This window comes from Clupea harengus, chromosome 4 (genome assembly GCF_900700415.2).
Source record: "Clupea harengus chromosome 4, Ch_v2.0.2, whole genome shotgun sequence".
Lineage (NCBI taxonomy): Eukaryota > Metazoa > Chordata > Actinopteri > Clupeiformes > Clupeidae > Clupea > Clupea harengus.
The window spans coordinates 9,060,470-9,086,150 of NC_045155.1; the positions used below are offsets into that span (position 1 = coordinate 9,060,470).

Consider the following 25,681-nt stretch of genomic DNA (forward strand, 5'->3'; position numbering starts at 1 on the left):
GGTTAATTGCCAGTCGCATTTATCATTTCTAAGAAAAAGCTTATCCTGGAAGAAGGGGTTGCGTCACCATGGGATTCCAGTGTGTTCCGGAGGGTGGGCTTAGGAGTATGCATTGAGAGTTTCATACCTTCGAGATCTGCCGCAGCACAACACATTTTCTCCAAAAGCATACTTGTGCTGGTCAGCATTTACTCATACCATGTCCTCTGCTTCCACAAGAATATTCTGCTTTGCCCAGAACTCTTGGCCTCTTTGGTTAGCCACAACACCGCTGGCAGCCTCTAGGAACTTACCATCACTCATTCGTCCACTGCACAAACTGAACTCCAGTTCTCGCAGCCTAACGACTACCCACGCTTTGAGGTAAGACCTATAATAGTCATACCCGACATCAGAGTACATAATTTGTCGGTACTGGATACGTCTTTGGGTAAAAATTAGAATGTTGATCTATTTAGTAAAGATGTTGACAGAGCAAAACCCAAGTTTCAGCTTTTTGATTTCCATAGACTTATATAAATGTTAAATAAAACTAAATATACTACAGCCGTGTTAGTTATCACAGCAATACAAATCATTTTGCAGACATATATCTCAAAATCAAAGATTTTTTTTAATTGTCACAATCTTGCTGTGGTTTTTCCTTTTAATAGGATTCCTTTTCCTAGAAGGGGATTTGTGTGTGATTAGTTGAGTCTCAGTCTTTCTATTCACTATTGTGTGTGTGTGTGTGTGTTTGTCTAAGCACCTTTGTAGAGGAATGTAGCCACACACACACACACACACACACACACACACACACACACACACACACACACACACAAACACACACACACACACACAAACAAAATAGTGAAGTTAGAAACTTAATGTGTTAGCTTAGTGTTTAGCTGGGTCCCCTTGTCAGCATTTTACAAACTACACTGTCAGAATGTATGAACAACAACAGTTGTCAATGTAATATTCAGTTACCCAAAACACATCTGAAATTTGTCAACCAGAATATGAGATTTCAATTGGCAAGAAGAGGGAAAACACACTACCAAGTGTGGAAAGCCTGAGATGAACCAGTACTCACAAGTGACTAGGACATTGACTGGAAATATCACTTTAATTTGGTTAAAGTTTTAGACACAGTTTTCACTCAGTCACACTAAATGGCCTCAGTTTCCTTGTCTACCTCCTACAAACTAAGCTGATTATCCATACAAAACATCCATGCTTTGAAATAGCTCAGAGTTAGAGGCGGTAATCCTTTCTACTCTAAATAACACAGGATTTAGCGCAGAACTTTAGAAAATGACAGAAATTATCTGTTATAATGTGGACCATTATTTAACAATCTGAATACACAACACACAATATCACTATGGACCTTGACAACATTCACTGCAAAAGCACAATATTTTAAAAAGGTTTAAAGATGCAGTCTGTGATTCTGGCAAAAGGTTGTTCATATTTGCTCTCAACAGCCAATTAAATTAACATTTACTTGCCACAGTCATCTTCAGCTCCATTCTTCCATACCACTAGGGAGCACAATTTCACTTCTGACTCAAATGTAGCAACGAGCCAAATCACCGCTTCTCTTTGGCACTCAAACCATTTATTCAGACGGAAGACAACTGATTTAGAAGGCGTGGGGTCTTACACACAGGCACAGTTTACAGGGAAAGGTTGGACACAGATGTTGATACACGAGCAAACTATACGAGGCATCATACATAACTCACAGACTCCTAACAGAAGACTTAACCTAAAGCACGAATTAAACATTACACTTACACATTCCACCTTACAGCTACTTCACTCATGGAATTATAGGTGACCTGACCATACCCGGAGAACAAACATAGGAGTGTGAAAAGAATGTGTTTCACTTGTGGAGGAATAGAACGCTCCATTTTTTTTAACTTCAGAGCCTCAATCTATTTTTAGAGTGCTAGATTGAATTTGTGAACCGTCCCAAGTAAGCATGGCTATCATGCAGACTATCAGCTAGCTCAAAAGTTTGAGCGCTTAAATCGATACCTACAGGGCCTGTTTGCCTCAACTAAGTTAATGTAACATAAATATCGATTGATGGTGGACACTAATGGTGGCCTAGATATCTTTCAATCCTTTAATGTTTTCATGTAGCCTTCAGCCTCCACCACCTTGGCCAAACCTTTTGTTTATTTCTGCGAAGGGAAAGAAGGTAGGGGTGTGTCCCCAATCTGCTTGGTGTAAGGAGTATAAAATCATTTAGCTTGATAGCCGACAGCTAGTCAGGCTTACACATAGCCCCTTTAACTCAGAGTAAGTGGTAAACCTCCAAATATAAGAGCCCTATGGCTTCCTTCTCCTGACAAAACAAAGCCACACGGCTTTGAGGGGGTTTACCACGTACTCTGAGTTAGCCAGGTATGTCACTAAACCATGTACTTGTAATACCCCCCAGGTTTTCCAACTTTACTGATGGAATTGCGATTACCTTTTCGGTAGCACACAGATTAGTGTAAATATTTCATACAAGAAAAAGAACAAGCTGCAAGTTTGGTATGTCATGATAGGCACCACTTGGTTGGCACCACATAGAAACATAAACAGAGTATAAGAGTGGTTTAGTACTTGTATTGGTTAGGAAGGTTTCAAACCATGTTTGTTTGTTTCTGCAGGTCTGAAGAGAGAGTACCTGTTACATTTGTAAGTCAGGATGGAGAAAGGGTCAAAGTCAAAGGTTGTGTAGGAGACACACTGCTGAAAGTTGTTATTGATCAAAAACTGGACATTAATGGTTTTGGTATGTGCTCCCCCCTGCCCCCGACTCACACACACATACACAATCCTCTTGACAGGACCATAAACTCTCTGGCATGCTTGTGTGTGTGTATGTCTATGTGCATGTGAATATACATACTTAGGTGCATGCGAGGGAACACTGGCCTGCTCCACGTGTCACCTCGTCCTGGATGACTCCACCTACAAGCAGCTGGGCATCGTCACAGACGAGGAGATGGACCTACTGGACCTGGCCTATGGACTCACAGACACGTGAGTGAGAAGCAAACACGTAGCAGCCATAGCATCTTGGGCCGCATCCGTCAGTCTCTCTCACGCAACGAGCATTTCACGCAGTTTTCAAAATAACCATTCAACGTGAACACTAAAATGACTTACAATTGTGATAGCTATATATACACCACCTTCCCACCTTGTGTGTTGTGTGTTACACACAAGGTGGGAAGGTGGTGTATATATAGCTATCACAATTGATTATATACAGCTTTTCAGTTGTAGCCTATTTTTATTTGTCCTTCATTGAAATGTTCCAAAACTGCATGTTTTATGAAAAAATCTATATTACTTCTACCAACCACGTATGTGCTTTCTTTTAATACGTTACAAAGAAAGAAGGCTTGCTGGGAAATGCACTGGAAATTCTGACGTTACTGGGTTCCCTGTATATCTTATATCTAGATGTCTGTTTATGAAACTATTCTATTCTACTTGGTTCCCATTTGTTTAAAGTTGTGTTTCCCACTACTTTCAGGTCTCGTCTGGGTTGCCAGGTCTGCCTGACTAAGGAGCTGAATGGAATGACTGTGCGCGTGCCAGATGGTGTGAATGATATCCGACAGACGGATGGTGCCGGCTCCTCCTGAAACTGCCTGACCCATGACCTCTGGGATTATATGATATCTCAGCACCTTCATTATAAGAGCATCCCAGTTAAATGCAGCTGTTGTTTCATGATTAGATGATGACAGGCATGACACAACACTAGTCCATGTTAATAAAGCCATGTAACCTCTGCTTTTCATAAATATATTAATATTGAATCAAAATATCCATCTGGAGTAGTTTGTGTCCCAACATACAACACATGCCATCTAGAGAGCAGCTGACCAGGAGAGATTGGGCACATATTAAACTTAAACTCTGTTAATATATAATTCAAGATCTCTTTCAATACATATACTTTATCAATGTATATGGATGAAGAGAAAGGCCAGCTCTAAAATATCATAAGTCTGTGTGAACTTGAACACCAATTTGAACAGTGCTTGTCAACACAGTTGAAGTCAGAATTCCTGTTGGTATATGATTAGCATTGCAGGTGTGAATTCACACCCTCTACACACACCATTAAATGAATATGGTATTTGTATGTCCCACATACACTGTGCTCTACTCTAACATCCTGTGTGTATAAATGGAAACAGCAACTCTTCTCCACATTACGCCTCTGATGCGCATCTGTGACGCAATTCATTGGGAGCAACATGCCTTGTGCTTTCAAGTTAAGGCCTGAGGTGTTCTTTTCCTCTCAGACAAATTAAAACCCACAAATATATAGTCCTTAAGAATGATAAATGCCATTCATATACAAATATGTGTCAGAACTGTTAGCCTATTTCCTTTCCATCCTGCCAGAAATTCTTAACACATTGTAGATGTCTGAACAGGCTGACGACTTATATATAAGCACTTATGAAAAGTTTTTTTCCAGAGTTTGTTACTTAGAATCTCATGTGAACGCCTCTAAAACTACTCTGTCAGTGTTATTCACTATGGCATCATAGTCTTAGGGGATACATTCTTTGGGCCATATTTACGAATGGTGTTCAGGCCTAGGCTATCTCTCAGACACGTCTAATGTGACTAATTAAATGAGGATATGGTGTTCAAAATGAATCACCGTATTACGAAGGGTGATTATCCAAGAGGCATTTAAATGTTAGTCACCCGTGAATAAAATTACAATGAGACGTCTGGGGGGACTTATTCAATAAGTGTTAAATTCAGTTGTCTGGCTAGAAGGCAAAATGGATGCGTTGCGAATAGGCTGCTCGAGTTTGCTCAAGAGCACATAGAAGACCATTGTCACCTCTGATGGCAGGGTATTCACCGATAGGAGCAACTCAAAGAGTTTAGTTAAATAAATGTATTTGTCTGCAGACATTATGGTCTTTATTAGGGATGAGAATTGATAAGATTTTAACGATTCCGAGTCCATCACGATTCTTTCTTATCGATTCGATTCCTTATCGATTCTCTTATCGATTATTTTTGGGCAAGGAAAAAAAAGTACAAACGAGTTTATTTACATTAATTTTGTTTTATATAATATTCTCTGAATAGACGTTGCACAGCATATACAGTATGTATGTATACATTTACATGTTTTAAATAACCAAAAACAAACCTAAGAATAGGTCAACAAACTCTCAAAGTAGGGTCCAGAGACCCATAGCCTAGGGATCCTTTTCCTTGATGGGGTGCATGGGGGTCCCAACAAATTAGTTTTGACTATAATTCCAACCATAAGTAACAGAATGTATGACTGATTTGGTAATGGGTTTCATACATTTTTTGTAATAAAACATCTAAACTCAAAAATCTCATCAGATGGGGGAGCCTGGAAAATAGTCTTATCAAATAGGGATCCCTCCCTGGTCTAATTTGTGGCAGTTTAGGTGACCTTGATATACCAGAGTTTGAGAACCGCTGTGCTAAATAATATTTGAACATGCCAATTACAATGCAATTTTTTTTTTTTTTTACAAATGTATTCACCTTGAACTAAAAATAAAACTGACATAAACAAAAAGTGAAAGCTGGTTTACACAATGAAACAAATGGCACTAACACAATAGACTGTTAGAGTTTACCTTCAATATTAACAGATGAAGCGCTAACGTTAGCCGCGCTGCTGTTGCTTGGTTGAGATTCATTAAAGTTATCTTCACTCCATAGCGCTCAAAAACGCGACATTCCTGCAAAGTTATTGCATGCAGTATGGACAAATGTTTCGGAGTAATGGTAGTTCCCCCCCCCCTTTGACGAAAGAGACGTTTTGCAAGCACTGCAAGTGGCCCTGTGGTCGTCTTTTTGCGTGAAATATAACCACACTTTTGAACGCCTCTGCCTAGACGCCATGTTGGCTGCAGTCTAAAACAAAACAAAGCTGCGTGACATACCTAAACTGCACTTACATCGATACCAGAATCAAAAAAAGGCATCTATAGCGGAATCGGGGGGGGGGGGGGGGGGGGGGGGGGAATCGAAAAATTAATATTTCATTTTTTTTTTTTTTTTTTTAAGTATTGATAGCGGAATCGAAAAGGATTTTGGCTAACGATTCCAAGGAATCGGTCATGGGTCGATTCCCATCCCTAGTCTTTATGACTAAAAAAGGTTATTCAGGATGAAAAGACTATCCTACTAATTACCAAGAATGTTCCAAAATAAACATAAGAAAAGTTAACAACTCTTTGGGTATAGGCGTAGGTGGTCTTCATCTTCAATTTATTATTTCACTGGGTCTTGAATGTGGGGATCTTTCATAACTTGAGTCTAATGATGCTGATGTTGCGAATGTATTCAACAGAAGAGTACTCCTTAAATATATTTTCATTTAAGACGCCCTACGTTAAAAAGCCTACAAAAAAAGATAACAAATTTGCTAAATGACTTGCTTCATGCATCCTCAATCTATTCTGAGGAGTTAACTCACCTGGGCAATGTCTCGTGCACCCCTGAGGTGCGTTCAATTTCAGCAAACAGAGGCCATCATGTTTACTTTGAACTTTTTAATTTGAACGTGTGAACACTCCAAATTGTTCGATGGAGCGGTAACCCTTGCTCCAGCCTTCATGTGTGTTCACCAATAACTACCTGCTCAGACTGATTGTGGGTGTTCGCAATTGACTCAAAGCAAACGAAAAACTGTTTGAAAAGGTTGGCGAAGGTTTTTGAACGCACCTCAGTAGGCTCCCTGATCACGCGCGCAATACCTTTGGCAGAGAGATGAGAAACTGCATCAGCTGCGTGCTGGAAGGTCAAGATTGGCTCGAAGTCATGATGTCTGAAAATCCTTTTGCAATTACTTGCAAGATATGCCGTCAATTCTTCATATTAGCGGGTATGTCAGAATTATCAATTGATATTTTAGCTTTAGTGCCAATGCATGTGCAATATGCGTTTTAACTCCCACCAACGCTGCATAAAAATTAAAGTGAGGGCAGAGCTAAGTTGTTATCGTTAGCTAGCTAGCGCCCTTGTCAGCAAGCTAGCTGGGTTAGGACGTTAGTAAAGTTGCTTACAGTAGCTAGCTTACTCGACACGCTTTCCTTCATGTATGGGGTAAATACGAGGTGTAGTTTTGTTATAAAGTTAAGGAAGTCAGAAATATTTTGTCGTTTTTGTCAATAATTGAACTGATTTCTGCAGTGGGAACTGAAGTGCAGTGGGAAAATAATGTTAGTAGCAACTGTAGCAGCTAGTAACTTACACAAGAAAGCCCATATTCACTCCTTAAATAGATATTTACATAATTAAACTCTGTTTTTTCTGTCAGTGCAATACGTGCAAGAACTCGATATCACTGTTAATTGGAAATGTGTTTGTGCAACGATGTTATATATATATCTATTGCAGAGGAAGAAGAAGGCAATCTCCCACACCTTCTCCAGTGTGGTCATGTGTATTGTGCTTCCTGTCTGAACTTGCTGAAGTCACCATCAAATACAATCACGTGCCCGAACTGCAAGGTGATCACAACGTCAATCAACCTACTTATGCACACACTACCTGCTGACTGCTGCATCTCTGTAAAGGGTTTTTGAAGTAGCCAGTTTAGGTACCTTGTCCTGTAAACATTTCTAGGGCCCGTTTAAAGTTAAAAGGAAACTTTGGGATTTTTTTAACCTAATTGACGTTTGAAGCCGGTTCAATATTGAGTTAGAACACTATAATCAGCAACCTCAAAACGGCCATACAATGTAATCCCATGGGGCAAGCATCTGCGTCAAAGTAAACTGCTTGTTTTCGCCCTGTACAGGCTCATAGTGTTTGAGTGTGTCTGACAACATGGAAAGAATCCCCACAGAGATAGACCTGTGTCATGAGTTCTCAATAAATGTAAAGAAACTAGAAAATTACTTTCTACAGTTTCTGTAGAAACTGACTGTAGAAAGGTAGACAGACACAGGATCTGTAGGGATCCTTTCTGTGTAGTCAGACACTTATTACATAATGTCATAATGTCAGACACTTATTACATAATAAGTGTCAATGGCGGAATAGGATTACGTTGTGTAGCCATTTTGAAGTTGCCGGTTATAGTGTTCAAACTCAAACCTGGACTGATTACAATGTTTTTTGTCCCTTGTAAAATTTTGACTCAAAAAGATGGAAAAGGCCCAGGTTTTAAAAAAATCCCAGTTTCCCTTTAAACTTGTTATTCAGGCAAACTAAACAATAGTCAGTTTTACATTAGAAAGGCTATTATCACTCAACAAATAAAAATAAAACTAGACTAAATGTTGTGTTGTGTCTAAGTGGGAAACTAGTGTGAACGAAGATGGAGTTGATGGACTGCAGGTGGACGGCAAGACCATTGGCCTCATTTACACAACCAAAATTAGGAAGAGGTAAGCTGAGGACAAGCTTGAAGGGATCTCTATAGCTACATTCAGACTGCAGGTTCAAAGATATTTGATGATTCTTGTAGAGTCATTGTGTTCCCAACTCTGAAATTGCTCGTCTTTATATCTGGTAGTAGAATTTTTTTCTTATTGTGATAATGAGACCTCGGCCTGAACTGTCAGCATAGAATCACGTGATCTGATCCGATGTCTGTGAGACACAATAGAATACATTGAAAGCACATCTGACTAAATATAAGCAATACATCAGTTTTTTGACATCAGCTTCGACCTGCAGTACGAATACGCTGTCTATGATAATGTTGCCATTGATATGGTATTGTCTTCAGAGCACAGGTGATGAGCACTGAACCGTTATTTGCAATAAAGAAGCATATCTTGTGACAGTGTCTGTGACTTCCGATACCAGTTTTTGCAATTTACGTGCAATCACATTCTTTAGTTTGTTACATTGAAGCAAAAGTACATCTGAATTGAAACGCGTACAATTCCTGTGGCCACACATGAACAGAATAACATCTGCATTGACTTACACACCCATCATTTGCTCTCATACTGAGACAGTCACATGCTTGTAGTCAGTGATGGTGTTTTTTGTGCAGCCGAGAAGACAGACAGAAAGCCATCACTGAAAAGGGCTTAGCTGTCATTGAATCGGGACTCAAGGAGAAGGTAATGCATACCTTCACATACACACCTTATTGACACAGATAGGCACATCAGCACCATGCACAATCACTGTTAACCCACTTAGAAGCATGCTTAGATCCATTTCAAGGTAGACTATCTCAGATACACATCAAACCAGACACTTTACTCATGGTTTTCTTACAGTCTTGTGTGTGAGATGTGCGTGTGTGTGCGTCTCTTGCAGGAAGCGGCTCTTAAAATGGCAGTGGATGATGCCCTCACTGAAGCAATTCAAAATCAGTGTCATTTGCAGAGTATTTATGAGGTAGCATTTAAAATCTTGCTAATGTTAAAATATGAAGCCCTTAATTTTGTCTCAAGATTGCAGATCTAAAGTCCCTGTGTTTTTGTGCCTTTGTGTGCAGTCTCTGGTTGATGGGCTGCAGATTCAGGTGAGGGCTGAAAAAAAGCGCCTGCTGGCAGAGATCTCCGAGGTGACTAAGAAAGCCATCAACCTAGTGCAGAAGAGGTATGAATGCACCTTGGCGAGTTGACAATATAGAACATTTTAGATGTTAAGGGGAAAAAGTGCTCCTCAAGTGTCTCCTTCCTAATCATTGATATATAAAATTTAACAAAGGATACGTATGTGGTTTGACAGCATTCTGTGTCTGTTTTTGTGATAGAAAAAGGATCCCCTATTTCTGGACAAACTAGGCATAAGCATTCCAAGTTAATTTGTTTCAATGTATCGGTAGGCACCTGCGGCTTATAGACATGTGCGGCTTATTTATGTTCAAAATAATATATTTTTTTAAATTCAGTGGGTGCGTCTTATATTCAGGCGCGCTCAATAGTCCGGAAATTACGGTACATGATCATTCCAGTCATACCACCGTATCGTATTTAGTGCACTCTCAAATTAGCGTGAGTTAAGCGTGGTGCAGTGACATCAGGCCTGTAGAACCTCATGAACGTGGGGGCATGGTGGTGCAGCGGTTAGCGTCGCCACTTTGCAACTGGCTGACCCGGATTTGATTCTCGATCGCTGCAGGTTGACTTTATGTCGCTTTGGATAAAAGCTTCTGCTAAATACCTGACCTTTAACGTTGTTGGGGATGACCAGCAGGCGGCAGCAGGCACCTCTTGTATTGATACCCCCCTAATTAAGGCGTTGTTTACACGGAGTCTAGTTTGCCTGAATCCGGAGAGAAATGTCTCTGGATCGACCTTTCGTCTACACGAACATGGCGGATCCGCACACTGAATCCGCACTCTTTGGAATCAGGGGTCCAAAGTGTGTAGATTTGAATCTGTTCGCGGATTGGTGTTCGTCTGCACGCCGATCCGCAACCCTTTCTAATCTGATGATGTCATTGCCCCACGTGATCGCCTCGCAACCTCAGGCTGAACCCTTATTAACCCCACTGCGTCACTTCATAAAAGCAACAACATGAACTAAATTTATATGACGTGGCGCCTTTTTCGTGACTTACATTTTTCTACTGTGCTTAGTTGTTTGTATTGGGATAGTGTGCTGCTCTACCTACATGTGGATAGTTTTTCGTGGTCTTACTTAACCAGTTGGACGTAATTTTTGAGATCAGCCAGAACAACGAACACGACCGGCATTATTTAATAACTGAATGGGTTGCCATGGCGAGTGTGGCAGCCTGTTTTAGTAGCTCTCCAGCTTAAAAAAAATGTCTTCCTATTACCTTGCTGCTATTACACGTGAATTTCTCTAACAGGATTAATACAAGTTTATCTATCTATCTATCTAAATCGATGTTGTTGGAAAGGGATGACATTAACAAGACACACTTTAATCTATCTATTAATCTATTTGCATCAGACCATTTTACAAAACCGGTTTAAAGTGTCAGCAATAGCCTATATGAGCAAATCTGACGTGAAAAGATTTTTATTATAGATGGAAGTTTCAAAACGGTCTATAATAAAGATGAATGTTACGTTAGCTCTAGTCCTGTCAGACAACCATAGCGATAGCTACTAGCTAGCGTTAACGTTACTTCAGAGGTACAGTACGTGAAGAACAAAGCCCTCAACAATAGCCTACATTTGTTGTTAGTGATAAAACCATGAAATTAAAAGCAATTGTAAACCATGAAACATCCAGGACCCACACCACTTGCATTGTGGTCTCCCGTGCTCAAGCTCAGCCTCTCCATAAAGCACAGGCATTTAAACAACTCACAGACATGTCATGTTGCACATTGCTTTGTTGCACTGTTCTAAACTCTTTATTATCAATACAAAATAGAATTGTAGAATAGAGCCCAAGTAATTGCCTTTACAGTCCAGTGTGACATGGTGCTTTGTGATGGGCTTACCTTTGTGAGGTCCAGACCAGGAAAGTAATAACTGATCCGATTTTTTTAATGATAGGGTCAGGAATGCTAATTGGTTGTAGTGAGACTTAAGAATCACCAAACATTAGAATAACTGAAAGACTCATGTTCCTCGCTCTGGATATCAGAGCTAGTGGGGGGAACACGCCAGCGTGTCCACTCCCTGTGGAGCCTTCGTGTCGTTCCGTGAGAAGAGCAGGGGACATGGTGCGTGCTCCCTGGAGGCACACAGCTCCACTGATGGGGAACCGTAACGCGACCAGATCTGTTTCGCCACGTCTGGGTGAAGTCTCCACTCCCCATTATGAGGGTGGTCCTGGGAGAGTAGATCGGCTCCCTGGCTTGACACCACCGGCACATGCATCGATCCTGAGTGAGAAAAGGTTGACATCACTCCAGAGAATCAGTCTGTGTGCTAGCCTGTGTAGTTGCAGGAAGCGTAAGCCTGCCTGCTTGTTTATGTAAGCCACTACACTACAGTTGATAGTTCTGAGCACCAATTTTGATGTGACGCACGCACGGTTACTGGCGACCTCAGCTTAACAGGAGGAGCAATGCTGCCCTCTTGTGGAGGAAAGCATGGCCTCTCTGTGACGGCTGATGGTGCGTGTGTGACCTGCTCTGCTGGAAAGCTTATGTGGACGTGCACTGGGTAAGAGAGAGGTGTTCTGAAGTGCCTGGTTGCACTGTTGGGTACATTTCTATTGCTGCTGAGTACTGTGTGTTTGTGCTTTTGACAGTGGAGGGGGGTATAAGGAACCAAACAGTCCCAATCCTGTGGGTTCTGAGCCACAACGGCAGGCTCTCAGGACTAACCCCCAAGCTGTGGGAGAGGGTCGTGCCTCAAACAGCAAACACGCTTTTCCTTCCCCAGCAGCGAGCCCACTTGGCCCTTCCGCCTGGGCAAGTGCGAGATGGTGCTGGCTGACAATGAAATATGTCTATTATATGACGTACCCACCCCAGTCCCCACCCTTGAGTTGACGGATAGCCTCCCTTCAAACCATCGACTCCTCAGACTTGAGTTGTTCAGTGTGTTTGTTTGTGTGTGTGTTTCAGGAAGATGGCGTTGGTGTCAGGGTTGGGTGAGCTGGATCACTTGTTCTCTGAGAGTCGCTGTATGCTGCAGGAGGTAGAGCAAAAGAAGAAAAGTCTAGAGAATGCAATTGCGAAGGCCAGAAACTTAAACTCGCCTGTGCTCGAGGAGTACTGCGATACTGAACAGGTAAACAAGTATTCTGCACACACCAGGGTGTGATGGTACACAAAAGTAACAGTTTTGTATGCTTGGTTTTAGAGTCATGGTTAGGTAACTCTTGGATCAACAGGATGGAACAAACTGCCAAAGACAGAATATGCCATCATTGACATGGTTCTGTGCTTCATTGCTCTGCTTATCATTATAATAGTGACCTTATGAGCACATTTAGTATACCTATCAAGCTGTTGTACAACAAATACTCTGAATGCTGGATTCTCTCCGTTTATTTCTACCATCAATCTGGTATGGGTCATTGAGTGTATATATTTAATGTTTTATCATTTGTGATGTTTGAATGAATTAATCAGCTTGAATGTAATTCTTGTTCTTTCTCCGCCCTCCCCCCATGCAGATGGGTCCCAGCTGGGCTCTGCTCTAGGTTTTTTCCTGTTTTTCCTTGCCACCAAGTTCTTACCCTAGGGCAGACCTGGGCAAAGTGCGGCCCAAGGGCAATTTGCGGCCCTTTGGCTCTCCCTGTGCGGCCCGCGGAGGTCAATTGTAAATTAGGAATCAAACGTAAAACCTGTACTTATTATACGGCTCTTCAGAATGTTCCAAAAAGTTCCTTTGATTTGAATGGGCCATCCCAACGTTCGCAGGTCTGTAATTTCTTTATATTCACTGCTGCGAAAAATGTATGACTGCTGTCATTGGCAACGGGTTTTGTGCTTATAATTCACATCTTTCATATCATTCCGCAACGCAAGTAGTCCGGTAATTTAACGTAACTGAAAGTCATTGAAACTTGAAGACAGAAGGTGGGTTGCTTCGCATTTGCGTGAAGAACTAAACGGCAACAAAATCATTAAAAAGAGGTATTTTGGAGAAATGTCTTCTATTGTTTTGGCAAGTAACCGTATAATAAACGGGAGGTTTTTATTTTATTTCCGTAGGCCTACATTCGTGCGTGTGTGCGTCACTGCGACCATTTGCGCTGATAAAAATTGATATTACTATTAATTTGTATACTATTGCATTGCAAGCTTGCTCTCGTGTGTGTGTGTGTGCGCCATGTGTATTGATCGTCTGGGAACACCTTTAATACTGCAAAAACATGCTCATTTTCAAAATCGTTTTGGTGAATGTTGATTAAATAATGTTGGCGTTTTTACTAGCCTATGCCTGCACCAATTTTTTTTGATAGCCTAAATGTAAGATCTACTCTTACCAGTAGCAGTTAATCAAAACCATACAATGTAATGTTTTTTTTATAAAGAGATACAACTTATATTGAGCAGAATTGAGTTCAGCCTATTGGTCCGGCCCTCCACAACAGTCCCACTATCTCATGTGGCCCCTTGGGGAAATTAATTGCCCACCCCTGCCCTAGGGGGTTCAGGCTCCAATTTGAAAGTTTAAGCAGTGTGGTCCATTTCTTTTTTTAAATATGCTAAAAGGCAGCAGTGTACTTTTGTTTTTTACTGATGGGCCTTTATTCAGCTATCGATGTCTCATTCCAGTCCCCTGATAAGCACAGGTGCTAGAATTGCCTATAAGATTTATTTTGGCCAAGCTTACCAGAATGGCATTTGTGTAACTTTGTGTCACTCAGGTGCTGGAGGCTCTGCGTGCTCCTCTGGATGTGCAGGCTTTTGATCTGAAATGCCTGACCCAGGACTCAGGACTCCGGTAACACCCTACACGCGCACATACATTACTAAACCTTCTCACCCCTTCCATTGAGAAATACATACGCGTCTAAAGCCTAATTTACAATGGTTCCCATCTAGTAGTGCCATTGCTTAGTAGTGTGTAGTGCTAATCTTGCACGTTCCTCCACTGTAGGCTATTCACAGTTGCCAGCTCTACATTTTCTTTCTGTAATATCGATCAAACTGACTAAACTTTAGTTTCTTTTGACTGCTAAGCAAGCCAGTTTGGCTGCTTTTATTGCATGAAATTATAATCATTTTGTTTTGAAGTGTGATTTTGTTGTGAAGTTGCTATTGTAGTCTACACTATGGCGGGTAGGTTTGGATATTATCTATTCTTCTGGAGTAGACTATGTCCATTCATTGTATTGTCTATGTTTGAATTCTGCATATTCAAATGCCATTTTAATTAATTGACTGAGATAGCCTAAAAAGTAAATCCCAGACCTAGCTTTAACATCTTATCTCATCTCATCTGTTATCCGTCAACGTGTGTAGTCCTGAAATAAACACTTGAACAGCTCAGTTTGGGTTGATGTAAAAACAAAAGACTTTCCAGCATTAAGTTTACATGATCTCAACAGACTGGCTGATTTTTATTTTTTTTGTGGCAGTGCACCATTAATCAGTGCTTACATCATCATACTTTTCTTTTCAGCCGGATATGAAGCAAAGTGAAAATGGGTGTTTAAGTCTGTTTAATAGGGGTTGCCCATGATTTTAATGCGGCTCAACTTTGACCTAATTATAAAAATTAATTTAAAAAAAATTATAAATAAAAACGACAACTTCAACTTCAACACCCACACTAATCCTTTTCCACATGTCTGCGTCTCTGTTGTAGCTGCAGTCTTGATGCAGGGAAACTGGAGCAGTCTCTCAGCATCAGCCAGGGCAGCATCACCTGGTGAGTCTCGTGTCTGTGTGCATTAAGGATAGGCAATAGTACTTGTGTTCAAGCAGTCTGGTAGTTGTCTCAATGAGTTGTTTACTAAGCGGTAACGTAGTTAGACTGGCTCAGGGCCATGTTCACCAGATCATTTAATTAATTATTGCTATGGACACAACACTCGGTCAATTAACAACTAATAGTTCAGTAAATAAATTGAGATGTCAAATTTGAATATGAAAACAATTTCATTTAAGCTTAGAAATCAATATTTGAATTTTGTAAAACTCTGTTAGCAGTTTTTATTCATAGTATGCCTCCCTCTAACAAAAGAATTGCAAGCCTCTTCACACCAGTCCAGTTGAATATGCACTTACCGTTGGAACAAACTTCACTACGAGAAGTGTCATGTGTCATTGTCAAAGGATTTTCAGATTCTTGTAACTGAAATTGTTGGATATGTTTAAAAACTGGATAACTCATTTACAGTTGAAATTATTTTAACTCACTTTTGTAAAGTTGTGTACCATAATTGTGTAGATTCGACCTCCCTGTTGAGCTTTGATGTGCTATAACTTAACTTAATGCTCCACTTTTAACAGTAACATATTTCTTTGCATTTACAGTTTGCTGTTTGCTGGTCTTTTGTATTCAACCCAGTTTCACTGCAGTACATTTTTCAATTTAATGCACATTCTGTATTTGTCTGTATGGTGTGCTTGTGTGTGTCCAGTATGTCTAAGGAGTGTGTGGCTCCAACCTCCAGGAGATTGTCTGGAAGCTCAGTGGAATCTCGTCGCAGCCGCTCTCGGCCACAGACCCCCTCACCCCCCTCTGCCTCTGACTGGGTGCAGGAATACCAGGGGCCTCCACAAGTTCAGTCCATCTCCAGCCCCAATATCATTATCGAGGAGATCATTGAGGACAGCCCTGCAGGTATGGAAACAAAGGGGAATATACGAGTAATTTGCAGCCCATACAGAGGTATTGTGTTACTATGTGTGGTTTTGTGTGTGTGTGTGTGTGTGTGTGTGTGTTGTGTGTGCCTGCATGGTGTGTGCTACAGTCTCTGTACAGCGAATCCCATCCCCGGTACCAAAGCAACAGGAGAGTCAGAAGAAGCGCAAAGGGCGGCCGCTTCTAGATCTGCCAGTCTACGAAGAGAAAGGTGTCCACACACACAACATATAGATTTCCAGACTGTGTATACATGTCATTATGTTCTCTGTGCTATTTCTTAAAAAAATGTAAAAAGGAAATATTACTTTGGTAAAGATAAAGTGTTCCAGCCTTTCTGTACACATTGTTTGATGGGTCATTTCATTAGGCGTTAACACAGATTTACATTTAATGGGTCTGGGAAGCTGTCTAAGCACTGGTGTGGATTTCAATCTGAAAATGTTCGTTTTAGTCTTTTTATATCATTAAGCAATGAATTCCTTCTTTCTGGAAATGTTTAGAATGTTGCAATAAATGTATTTCCCAAGAAGGGGAAGATGATCTAAATATCTTATTTAAGCAAGATGACCTTTTTTAGATTCCACATAAAAGCCACAGTATATCTGGGACTTAACACATTCCTTTTAGACCATCTCTGATACGACACTAGAAACTTTTTGTTCATTTATTGTGCATTATTTAAGTTTTCTATACTTTGTTTTGGGCTAATATGTTTGTTTTGTTTTGTTTGCATGTACACATATATTTACATGTATGTGTTTTTATTATAATTATTATTATTATTATTATTATTATTATTATTAAGGAATGTTTTGACAGTGCCATCTAAGGACTTTCTTTAGAAATTGCTCCCTGTAGGCTGACATATTTGCTGACATTATATATCCTAACTCTATGGGGTCATTACAGGTTCCTTTTCAGTTGATTCACTCGGTACTGCACATATAGGTAAGAGATAATGTATAGTCCGGCGGTCATTATCGAAAAATTCTTTTTTCTTGCTTCGTCCTGAAGGGATTATTGTATTATTATTATGCGCTTACTTGCCAAAAGTAAGAAGACATTCCTCCAAAATACTCCTTTTAATGATTTTATTGCCGTTTCGTGATTTCCTCCTTTTACCGTAATTTCCGGACTATTGAGCGCACCTGAATATAAGCCTCACCCACTGAAATTAAAAATAATTATTATTTTTAACATAAATATGCCGCACATGTCTATAAGCCGCAGGTGCCTACCGGTACATTGAAACAAATTAACTTTACACAGGCTAAAATGAAAGTAATAGAATAGTGATGCATATAATTCGTTTTGCCAGTTACGATAAGTGCACTGTTGCTTTAAGAGAGCACAGTTGCAAGAGTCAATCAGAAGCTAGAACGTTAGATTGAAGACAACGAGATAGAAGAAAGATGCTAGTTTGAAACCAGTGAGCTAAAGAACTTGAAAAGACTGGATTTGTATTGTTGTAAACTTTTTTTTTATGGTCTAAAGTGTTTTGAGTTGAGTTCTGTCTACGCCGGTAGACTGTGGTTATTTTGACATTAGTTAAGTTATTGAGAGATACTGAGAAATCGTGTGGAGCTAAGCATCCATGCGGCTGCATCCATGCTAGCATCCTAGCTCCACAAAGCCACCGTAAACACAAAGACACCGTATACAGTCACAGGTATAATAATCCATAAATTAGCCGCGTCATTGTTTAAGCCGCGAGGTTCAAAGCGTGGGAAAAAAGTAGCGGCTTATAGTCCGGAAATTACGGTAATGATTTTATTGCCGTTTTGTGATTTCCGCTAAGAAAAAATTGTTCTTCACGCAAATAGAACTTTAAAGTTTCAGGTGTTGCGTACTAACTCATTACTTGCTGACTTCAAGTTACAATGACTTTCCGTTACATTAAATGACCGGACTGCTTGCGGAATGATATGAAACATGTGAATTAGAAGCACAAAACCCGTTGCCAATGACAGCGGTCATTAGCGGTGAATATAAAGAAATATCAGACCTGCGAACGTTGGGGTGGCCCATTCAAATCAACGGAACTTTTTGGATCATTCTGAAGAGCCGTATAATAATATGGGATATCAAGCCCTTGCATGTCTGGCTGAAGACACATGGTGACATAGGGAGGCCACGCCTGCCTACACAAGCCAGGTCATCGTGGTCTAATCCTCAATTCAAACTCACTTCACCTCGCAGTGAACACCTCAACCTTTCACTGCCTGTCTAGCTCACTAGCTGGCTTTAAAAGTAGCAAGTTAGCCATTTCTCTCAAAGCAGTTAAACTGTTCTGAACAGGATTTCTTCTACGACATCCTCTGTTGGTGCATCGACTGGAAGCCATCCCCACCTCCAGCCCAGAGGATTCTTCCTGCCTCAGACTCCTACCAGCATGAAACAGTGCTTGCCACTCTTTACGGATTTCATAACTGAGTTAACATCTTCCTGGAATAAGCCGCTGTCTAACCATGCCTCGGTGCCTGGTTATGCACAGTTCCTGAATCATGATGGAGCTGAGGAGTCAGTGCTGTTGCACCCTCCTCCTGTGGAGCCGTCTCTCACCAGGGGATTCCGGGCCCAGCGACTTTTCCTTTGAAACCTTGCTGGTTTTCTTCTTCATAACTGGAGAAGATTTAGGACCATTATGTTCTGATCAGGACGGACAACTCAAAAGTGGTCTTATGTAAACTCGGTCCTTCCCACTTCTGAAACTTTCTCACTCTCTCCTGACCTCTCTCCAGGGCCAACGTCAATCTCTTTGCATCCAAAGATAATCAGTCTCCTGGCAGACGAGCCTTGGTCTCTTACGCTTCGCAGGGACCTCTTGTCTCAGGCTGGGGGCAGATAATTCATCCCCGTCCAGAGCTGTGGCACCTACACCTGTCAGGTGTAGTGGCTAAGGGGTTGTCTCCTAATGTGATTGCCACTATTCAAAGAAAGTGCTAGAACCTCTTCTACTACAGACCCCTATTCTTATAAGTGGCGTGCATTCAAGCACTGGCCTCATTTCTTTTCAGTTGAAATTTTTTTTGTGTGGATGTTTTCAGCCTGTCATATTGGCATTGATAAGCTGTTGCCAGGAGCCCACCCGCTTGCTGTGCTCTTTCTAAAGGGCGTTCGTCGCTGGAAGCCCATTTCTAGATCATCTGTGCCATCTTGGGACCTGCCTACTGTTCTGGACGCTCTGTGCGGTTCTCCTTTTGAACCATTAGTCTGAGGACATAAAGTTCTTATCCTACAAGACTGCTCTTCTCACTTTGGCTTCAGCATGTGTCTGATATTCAGGGCTTATCTGTACATCCTTTGTGCACCCCGTTTGGACCTGGTGACACAAAGGTGACTATCTATGTACCTAAGGTCTTGCCTTATTGGTCTTATAGGTCTATGGCTTTTGCCTTATTTGACTTCTTTCACTTTCTCTCCATCTGGGCGTCGCGTACATATATTTCCCGCACCCAGGAGTTTCAGTCACGTGACCTGCTCTTTGTCAGTTTTTCTAATCTAGTTTGATTTGTACGCTTTTACCGCTTGGACGTGGTGGCCCCGTCAGTGGCTTCTTCCATCCTCTCTACTAGATTGGTTGAGTGCTAATGTTCTGTTCAGCCTCATCTCAGCTGTGATTACAGGTCCCATACCATCTGTGTTGTATTGAGTGAATCAACTGAAAGGGAATGTAAGGTTATGTATATGACCACTGTTCCTTGAAGGAGAGGAACAAGGTGCAGCACTAGTTTGCCCCAGCAGCTAGTGCTCGGTGATGAATGCTGGTTTGAACTGAGAAGTAACCGGTGGTGTCCTGGCTTATGTAGGCAGGTGTGGCCTCCGTATGTCACCACGCATCATCTGCTTTTTAGGCATGAATAGAGATGTGTTCAGCCAGACATGCGACGGAGTGATATCCCCTACTATCTGTGTTGTACTTCATTCTTCTCCTTCAGGGAACATTGGTTATACGCATAACCTTATGTTTTTTATATTTCTTTCCTAAAATGGCATAATAGTTTGTCTTCAATTACTAGGGTTAGTTGTCTTGGATTAACATAAATGAAGGCCTACTTTTTTCTGGAAATTGTTAGTTTTACCAATTTTTTTTTTTACATTTCTGTTTGTAGCGCGCCTGTTCTGGGTAGTTGTGACTCATGTGGTCAACCCAGCTGATTTCTACGTGCGCTACGTGTCTGAGCAAAGGGCAGGCGCTCAGCTAAGCAGGAAGATCAACTCCTTCTGCATGGGGAGCAATTGCATGTTCCTTCCTGAGCATATAATCAGAAATGGTAAGTGTGTGGCCACGTATGTACTGAAACAGGGTTGTCGAGCAGGTTTACAAATACAGCGGAATAAGTTTCAACCAGAACGGCGCTTAAAGAAAATGCAGACCTCCGCCAAGGCCAAATGCCCTACCTCACAATGTTAAGAAAGTGAAAATAATTCCAAACTTAAATTGGGTTTTCCTTATCCATGCTACACCCCTCCACCAGGTTGAATGAAAATTGACCTTGTACTTTTTACATAATCCTGCTGACAGAGAGACTAACAAACAGCAACAAAAACATAGCGTCCTTGGCGGAGGTAATAAACATAACGTCCATAAAGCTTAATATTCAATATGGAAATTGTATTAATACCTATAGTAATATGCATAGTGTGGAAATTTCTGTGCATCCAAAACTGAGTGGTGATTTTTTTTTTTGTGCTTGGTGTGTGTGTGTGTACATGTTGATGTGACTGTCTGCATAGGTGACCTGCTGTTTGTACGCTGGAAAGCTGGCGTGTGGTGCAGAACTCAGGTGATTGATCTGTACCAGGTGAGGGGTGTGGAGACTGTGAGGCAGTGCGTGGCTGCAGACATCAGCAAGCTTAAAGTCTTCTTCCTGGACTATGGCTTTACTAAGGGCATTACAGTTACAAGGTGTGTATTTGTGTGTGTGTGTGTGTGACAGAGTTCCTATTTATAAGGTATAGTATTCTAGCATATATTATGTGAGACATGTGGTTTGTTACCCAGCAAACCACCACCTGTCCCATTCAGCAAGAGGGGAGATGTGCTGTGAATCAGTAATTGGTAGCTCGTCTTGTAGAAATCAGTGTAAAAAATGTTTTTCCTCAAGTGAAGATGAAATGGCCGGGTGTGAGTTAATGAGTGAGTTAGGTAATGAGCCTTTAGTAAGTTAACAAAGTGTTTTGTTTAGTGCTGTCAAACGATTAAAATATTGAATCGCGATTAATCGCATTTATGTCATGGTTAACTCAAAATTAATCGTGATTAATCGCAAATTTTTATCTATTCTAAATGTCCCTTCGTTTATTTATTTTTTTCATCATTTTATTTTTATTTGAATGCCCTTATCAACATGGAAAAGTGGATTGGCTTGCTTAATGCAAATGTTTTATTTTATTGAAAGCCAACATTGCCAAACAGGGCGGTACAAAATAAAATTATAAAGTGCACGTTTCAGGTAAACAAGGACTCAGCCTATAGTGCAGTTAAACCATGGCTTAATATTTTCTTTTAGCAGTCAGGCCTCTTATTTCAGAAACAATGAACCGTAACAGTTAGGTTACCAATAAAAGGTAAGCCTACTACTTCTTTGCTTTCAGCCAGCTGCCTGTTGACATTTTCAGACAACGGTGAAGCTCGCTTCTTTTGCACAACACAACTTTTAAAAGTAAACTTTCCATTCAGAAGCCTTTTATCATCGATTTTGCCGTATCGCGCTCACCATTCACTCAAACCGCAACGTTAGCCTACTACACAGTTTGCGAGGCCAAAAAGAACGTTAATCTAAAAAAAAAAAATGAACGCCGTTAAAATGGGTTTGCGTTAACGCTGTTAATAACGCGTTAAACTGACAGCACTAGTTTTGTTGTTTTGGATTGGGAACTATAACATGGAAATGTATTCTAGAATGTAATATTTTTGTTATTGGCTATCCACTACAGTTCATTTCTGTGCCACCTGTCTCTCTCTCCCACTCTGTCAGTGGTGACGTGCTGTTGGAGCTGAATGAGTGCCTGAGGAGACCCGATCGACCCGCTCAATCTGAGATGAGCCGCTGGCCTCCACAAGCCATCAGGTGCTGCCTCAATGGTATCGTTCCTGCCCAGGTAGGTGTTTCTGTAATGTATACAGTTCCCGGTTCAATAATAAAGTACATTTCCATGTTAATAGCACCACTTTCATAAACACATGCAGCCATGCCCTAACCCTAAGTACATAGCACAGGTGCGTGTGTGTGTGTGTGTGTGCATGTGTCTGTGTTAATTTGTGCATTGTGCGTGACAGTTGAGTGGCTGGAGCAGTGAAAGCTGTAAGGAGATTAGAAATGTGACTGGCTCGTCAGCTGTGCGGATGCAAGTGTATGGTGAAGACAGAGGGACGCTGCTAGTAGACCTGAAGAAAGCCCCCATGGACCACACCAACAGCCTCATGCCCATCTCACTTAGAGATCACCTGGTGTTCATGGAGTTTGCCCGGTAAATAGAATAGGCTTTCTCCAGACTAAATCACGAGTAGACAATACTTTGTAGCTGATAGACATATTCATGTTTGATCGTATTTGGTGTGGCTTGTGTACAGTAGTTCATCTGTACAGTAGTTCATCTGTATTCTATATATGTACATGTGCAACATATGTGTGGCTGGCGTGTGTAGGTTCCGTGGTCCTGTGACTGCTAGTGCTACCAGGTGTAGGCCTCTGCAGTACTACCCTCCTGTTCTGCCTAAACCAAAGACCGAGTTCTACGCCCTCGTTTCTCACATCAATACACCCTCTGACTTCTTCATCCAGCTGGTGAGAGGCCCACTCCCACACAGCCATCTTACACTCTTCTCTTCTCTACACATCTTCTTGCATACAGGCACGCCCTCATTTACGGGCCACAATTTGCCCTAGTGTGTTTATACTTACTGAAACACATGCTTAAACAAGATTCAGGTGAGTCTTGCTCTATGTAGCCTGTTGGGGGAATAAAGCACAGAAGAGATCATCGAGGGTGCTCCACTAATTTTCTAGTTTGACATCCACAGTTACACATAATAACAACAGGAATAACTCAAATAACTAGTCTAAATAACTTTTATGATGTACATTTATTGTTGTTGAAGAATGATGATGTTTTTTTTTATTTAAGTTCAGTGGTTGCTGGCGTGGGTGTTTGGTTGTATATGCGTGTAATTACCTGTGTTGTGTGTACATATCTTTAGACTGAAAACATGGAGTTTCCCCTCCTGGCGTCGAAGCTGCAGGCGTTTTATGGGGCATGCTCGGACGGAATCTCCCAGCAGCTGCACTGCCCTATGCAAGAGCAGGCCTGTGTGGCACTCAATGAGGACAATGTGTGGTACAGAGCTCTTATCATAGGTATGTGTGTGTCCTTCTAACTCTGCTTCTTTCACATCAAACTTGATCTTTGCTCCTAGTATACTCTACGTTTGTGTCCTGTACCCAGCAGTTCTTTGAGATAGTGCTCTTCCTTATGATACTATAGGCCACTGTGGTCAGTTAATAGTGTTTGATTTGTGATTTGGTTGTCATTTGTAATTTGGCTTGATTTGTGAACCCCACCAGTGTTTTTTGGAACGCAAACCAAGAGTTATTGCCAGGGGCAGAGCTGAAACCTGGAGCTGAATTTGATTCTTGCACTAGCACACCATTACAGCCTGGCCTTAGCAAGCCAGTCCAGCTAAAGATGATTCTGCCAAGGTTAATTAAGAATGCATTAGGAATGACCGAAAATAAAATGGGGGAGGCTGTGGGTCTATTTTGAGTCCATTCTGAATTTGTAATCATCTGATAAAAACCACGGAAATGTCTGCACGATTATTAAACTGTCTCAGACTGTCTCTCTCTCAAACTGTCTCTCGTTTGCATGTAACTTTTCTTATGACCGTTTACACTTGAATGCATTTTTCTGTCTGTTTTCAGTTCTGTTAATTGAGATAACCGTCATATGAGTGTTCTGGTGTGGCAGGTTTCCAGGGAATGCTAATGGCAGAGGTGCATTTGGTGGATATTGGGAGCAAAAGGGTGGTGCCAGTGAGCGATCTGAGAGTCATTAAAGATGACTTCCTGTCCCTGCCCGCCATGGTGAGGAAGAGTGTCACGTGCATTAAAATACATTGTTTACACACACGCACACAAGCACGCACATGAACTGTACTTTCACAGTGCACACTAAATACTAACACCACTTTCAAATTCTGTCCTGAAGTTACACAAACCTGTGGCCATGCACACATTTGTTAAAGTCTACATGCAATGCAAATGCACACAGGAGCATTTTAAGTTACCAGTGATCATTTATTGATTATGATTTATTTTGTTTATTGTTTATTTACTCATTAAATCATCTAATGTTACAGCACTTTCAGAACAAAACAACAATTTAAAATGTCCAGTATATGGATATATATTTTTTGTGGGCGGGGGTTAGCTGTAAACTAAATGATGCGACTGTACTGTGATGAAACATATATATGTTGGTGTTAATTTTGCCAGAATTACCATTTTTATAAAAATGAGCAGGTTTTAGGCTCAACGCGCCTCCTACTGTTTAACTGTTGAACAACTGTTAGTTGTCCCTTCTGTCCACTCTTGAGCATTTTTCAAACTCATCAGTGGGTGGAGTATAATTACACTGTAAAACTGGTGTAACACAATTACTCCACCCACATTACATGGTCTCTGACCAAAAGAAGTACACACTACAGTCATGTTGTATTGGATATCTACATAATTCAAATCTATCTTGATGAACTATTGTTAACTTTCCTATAATCAACTAATGTTAGCTTCAGTGATCATCGATCCAGATGTATGTTTAAATCCTTCTAACATGTCTGATACATTTCAGGTGCAGTACTGTGTTACTGTGTCTCTACTTCAGAAACTTCACACCTTAATGAGTACATCACCACTTATAATCTTACACTTCCCCTCCTTTTCCCATCTCTCTCTCTCCCACTCCCTTTTCCCATCTCTCTCTCTCTCTCTCTCTCTCTCTCTCTCTCCCACTCCCTTTTCACATCTCTCTCTTCTCTCTCTCTCTCTCTCTCTCTCTCTCTCTCTCTCTCTCTTCCACTCCCTTTTCCCATCTCTTTCTCTCTCTCTCTCTCTCTCTCTCCCACTCCCTTTTCACATCTCTCTCTCTCTCTCTCTCTCTCTCTTCCACTCCCTTTTCCCATCTCTTTCTCTCTCTCTCTCTCTCTCTCTCTCTCTCCCACTCCCTTTTCCCATCTCTCTCTCTCTCTCCCACTTCCTGTCTCTTGCTCTCGGTCTCTCAGGCTGTATGGTGTCGTCTGGCAGATATAGAGTGTGATGGAGATTATTGGAGTGATCCAAGTATTAAGAGGTTCCAGAACTTGGCTGAAAAGAAACTGGTCACTGTTGTGATACAGAGTGAGTGTGTTTTTTCCTATGTTCAGGAATTGCTGAGACTTACACTCTGTGTAATGCTTGTCATATCACATACATTCAATCACTGCA

General features: G+C 41.2%; 2 protein-coding genes across 3 annotated transcripts in view; both read left to right on the forward strand.

Annotated features, from left to right (window-relative positions):
- Window positions 1–3,827, forward strand: LOC105906830 (adrenodoxin-like). The gene is made up of 4 exons (XM_031566074.2): window positions 1–363; window positions 2,658–2,782; window positions 2,904–3,033; window positions 3,533–3,827. Exons 1-4 carry the CDS (start codon window positions 200–202, stop codon window positions 3,642–3,644), a joined length of 531 nt encoding a protein of 176 aa, XP_031421934.1. The 5' UTR covers window positions 1–199; the 3' UTR covers window positions 3,645–3,827.
- Window positions 3,828–6,684: 2,857 nt separating this feature from the next.
- The window catches only part of rnf17 (ring finger protein 17), a 28,269-nt gene continuing 9,272 nt past the window's right edge, over window positions 6,685–25,681 (forward strand). The window contains exons 1-19 of one of the 2 annotated variants that reach the window (XM_031566076.2): window positions 6,685–6,907; window positions 7,423–7,535; window positions 8,326–8,417; window positions 9,035–9,104; window positions 9,307–9,387; window positions 9,488–9,591; window positions 12,494–12,659; window positions 14,248–14,324; window positions 15,192–15,254; window positions 16,003–16,172; window positions 16,303–16,404; window positions 20,309–20,470; window positions 20,934–21,105; window positions 22,178–22,301; window positions 22,480–22,670; window positions 22,849–22,987; window positions 23,401–23,557; window positions 24,168–24,283; window positions 25,480–25,594. In XM_031566076.2, coding sequence (XP_031421936.1) covers window positions 6,793–6,907; window positions 7,423–7,535; window positions 8,326–8,417; window positions 9,035–9,104; window positions 9,307–9,387; window positions 9,488–9,591; window positions 12,494–12,659; window positions 14,248–14,324; window positions 15,192–15,254; window positions 16,003–16,172; window positions 16,303–16,404; window positions 20,309–20,470; window positions 20,934–21,105; window positions 22,178–22,301; window positions 22,480–22,670; window positions 22,849–22,987; window positions 23,401–23,557; window positions 24,168–24,283; window positions 25,480–25,594 — 2,329 coding nt within the window. In that variant the 5' untranslated portion in view covers window positions 6,685–6,792. Of the gene's footprint in view, window positions 6,908–7,422; window positions 7,536–8,325; window positions 8,418–9,034; window positions 9,105–9,306; window positions 9,388–9,487; window positions 9,592–12,493; window positions 12,660–14,247; window positions 14,325–15,191; window positions 15,255–15,969; window positions 16,173–16,302; window positions 16,405–20,308; window positions 20,471–20,933; window positions 21,106–22,177; window positions 22,302–22,479; window positions 22,671–22,848; window positions 22,988–23,400; window positions 23,558–24,167; window positions 24,284–25,479; window positions 25,595–25,681 lie in introns of both variants that reach the window. The other variant, XM_031566075.2, reaches the window with a different exon arrangement.

What these genes read in the sequence shown, in the direction of transcription:
- LOC105906830 (XM_031566074.2), top strand. Translation starts at nt 200, where the DNA reads ATGTCCTCTGCTTCCACAAGAATATTCTGCTTTGCCCAGAACTCTTGG. An exon ending in ACTGGACATTAATGGTTTTG is followed by an intron (nt 2,783 to 2,903) that starts GTATGTGCTCCC and finishes ATACATACTTAG; the next exon opens with GTGCATGCGAGGGAACACTG. An exon ending in GCCTATGGACTCACAGACAC is followed by an intron (nt 3,034 to 3,532) that starts GTGAGTGAGAAG and finishes CACTACTTTCAG; the next exon opens with GTCTCGTCTGGGTTGCCAGG.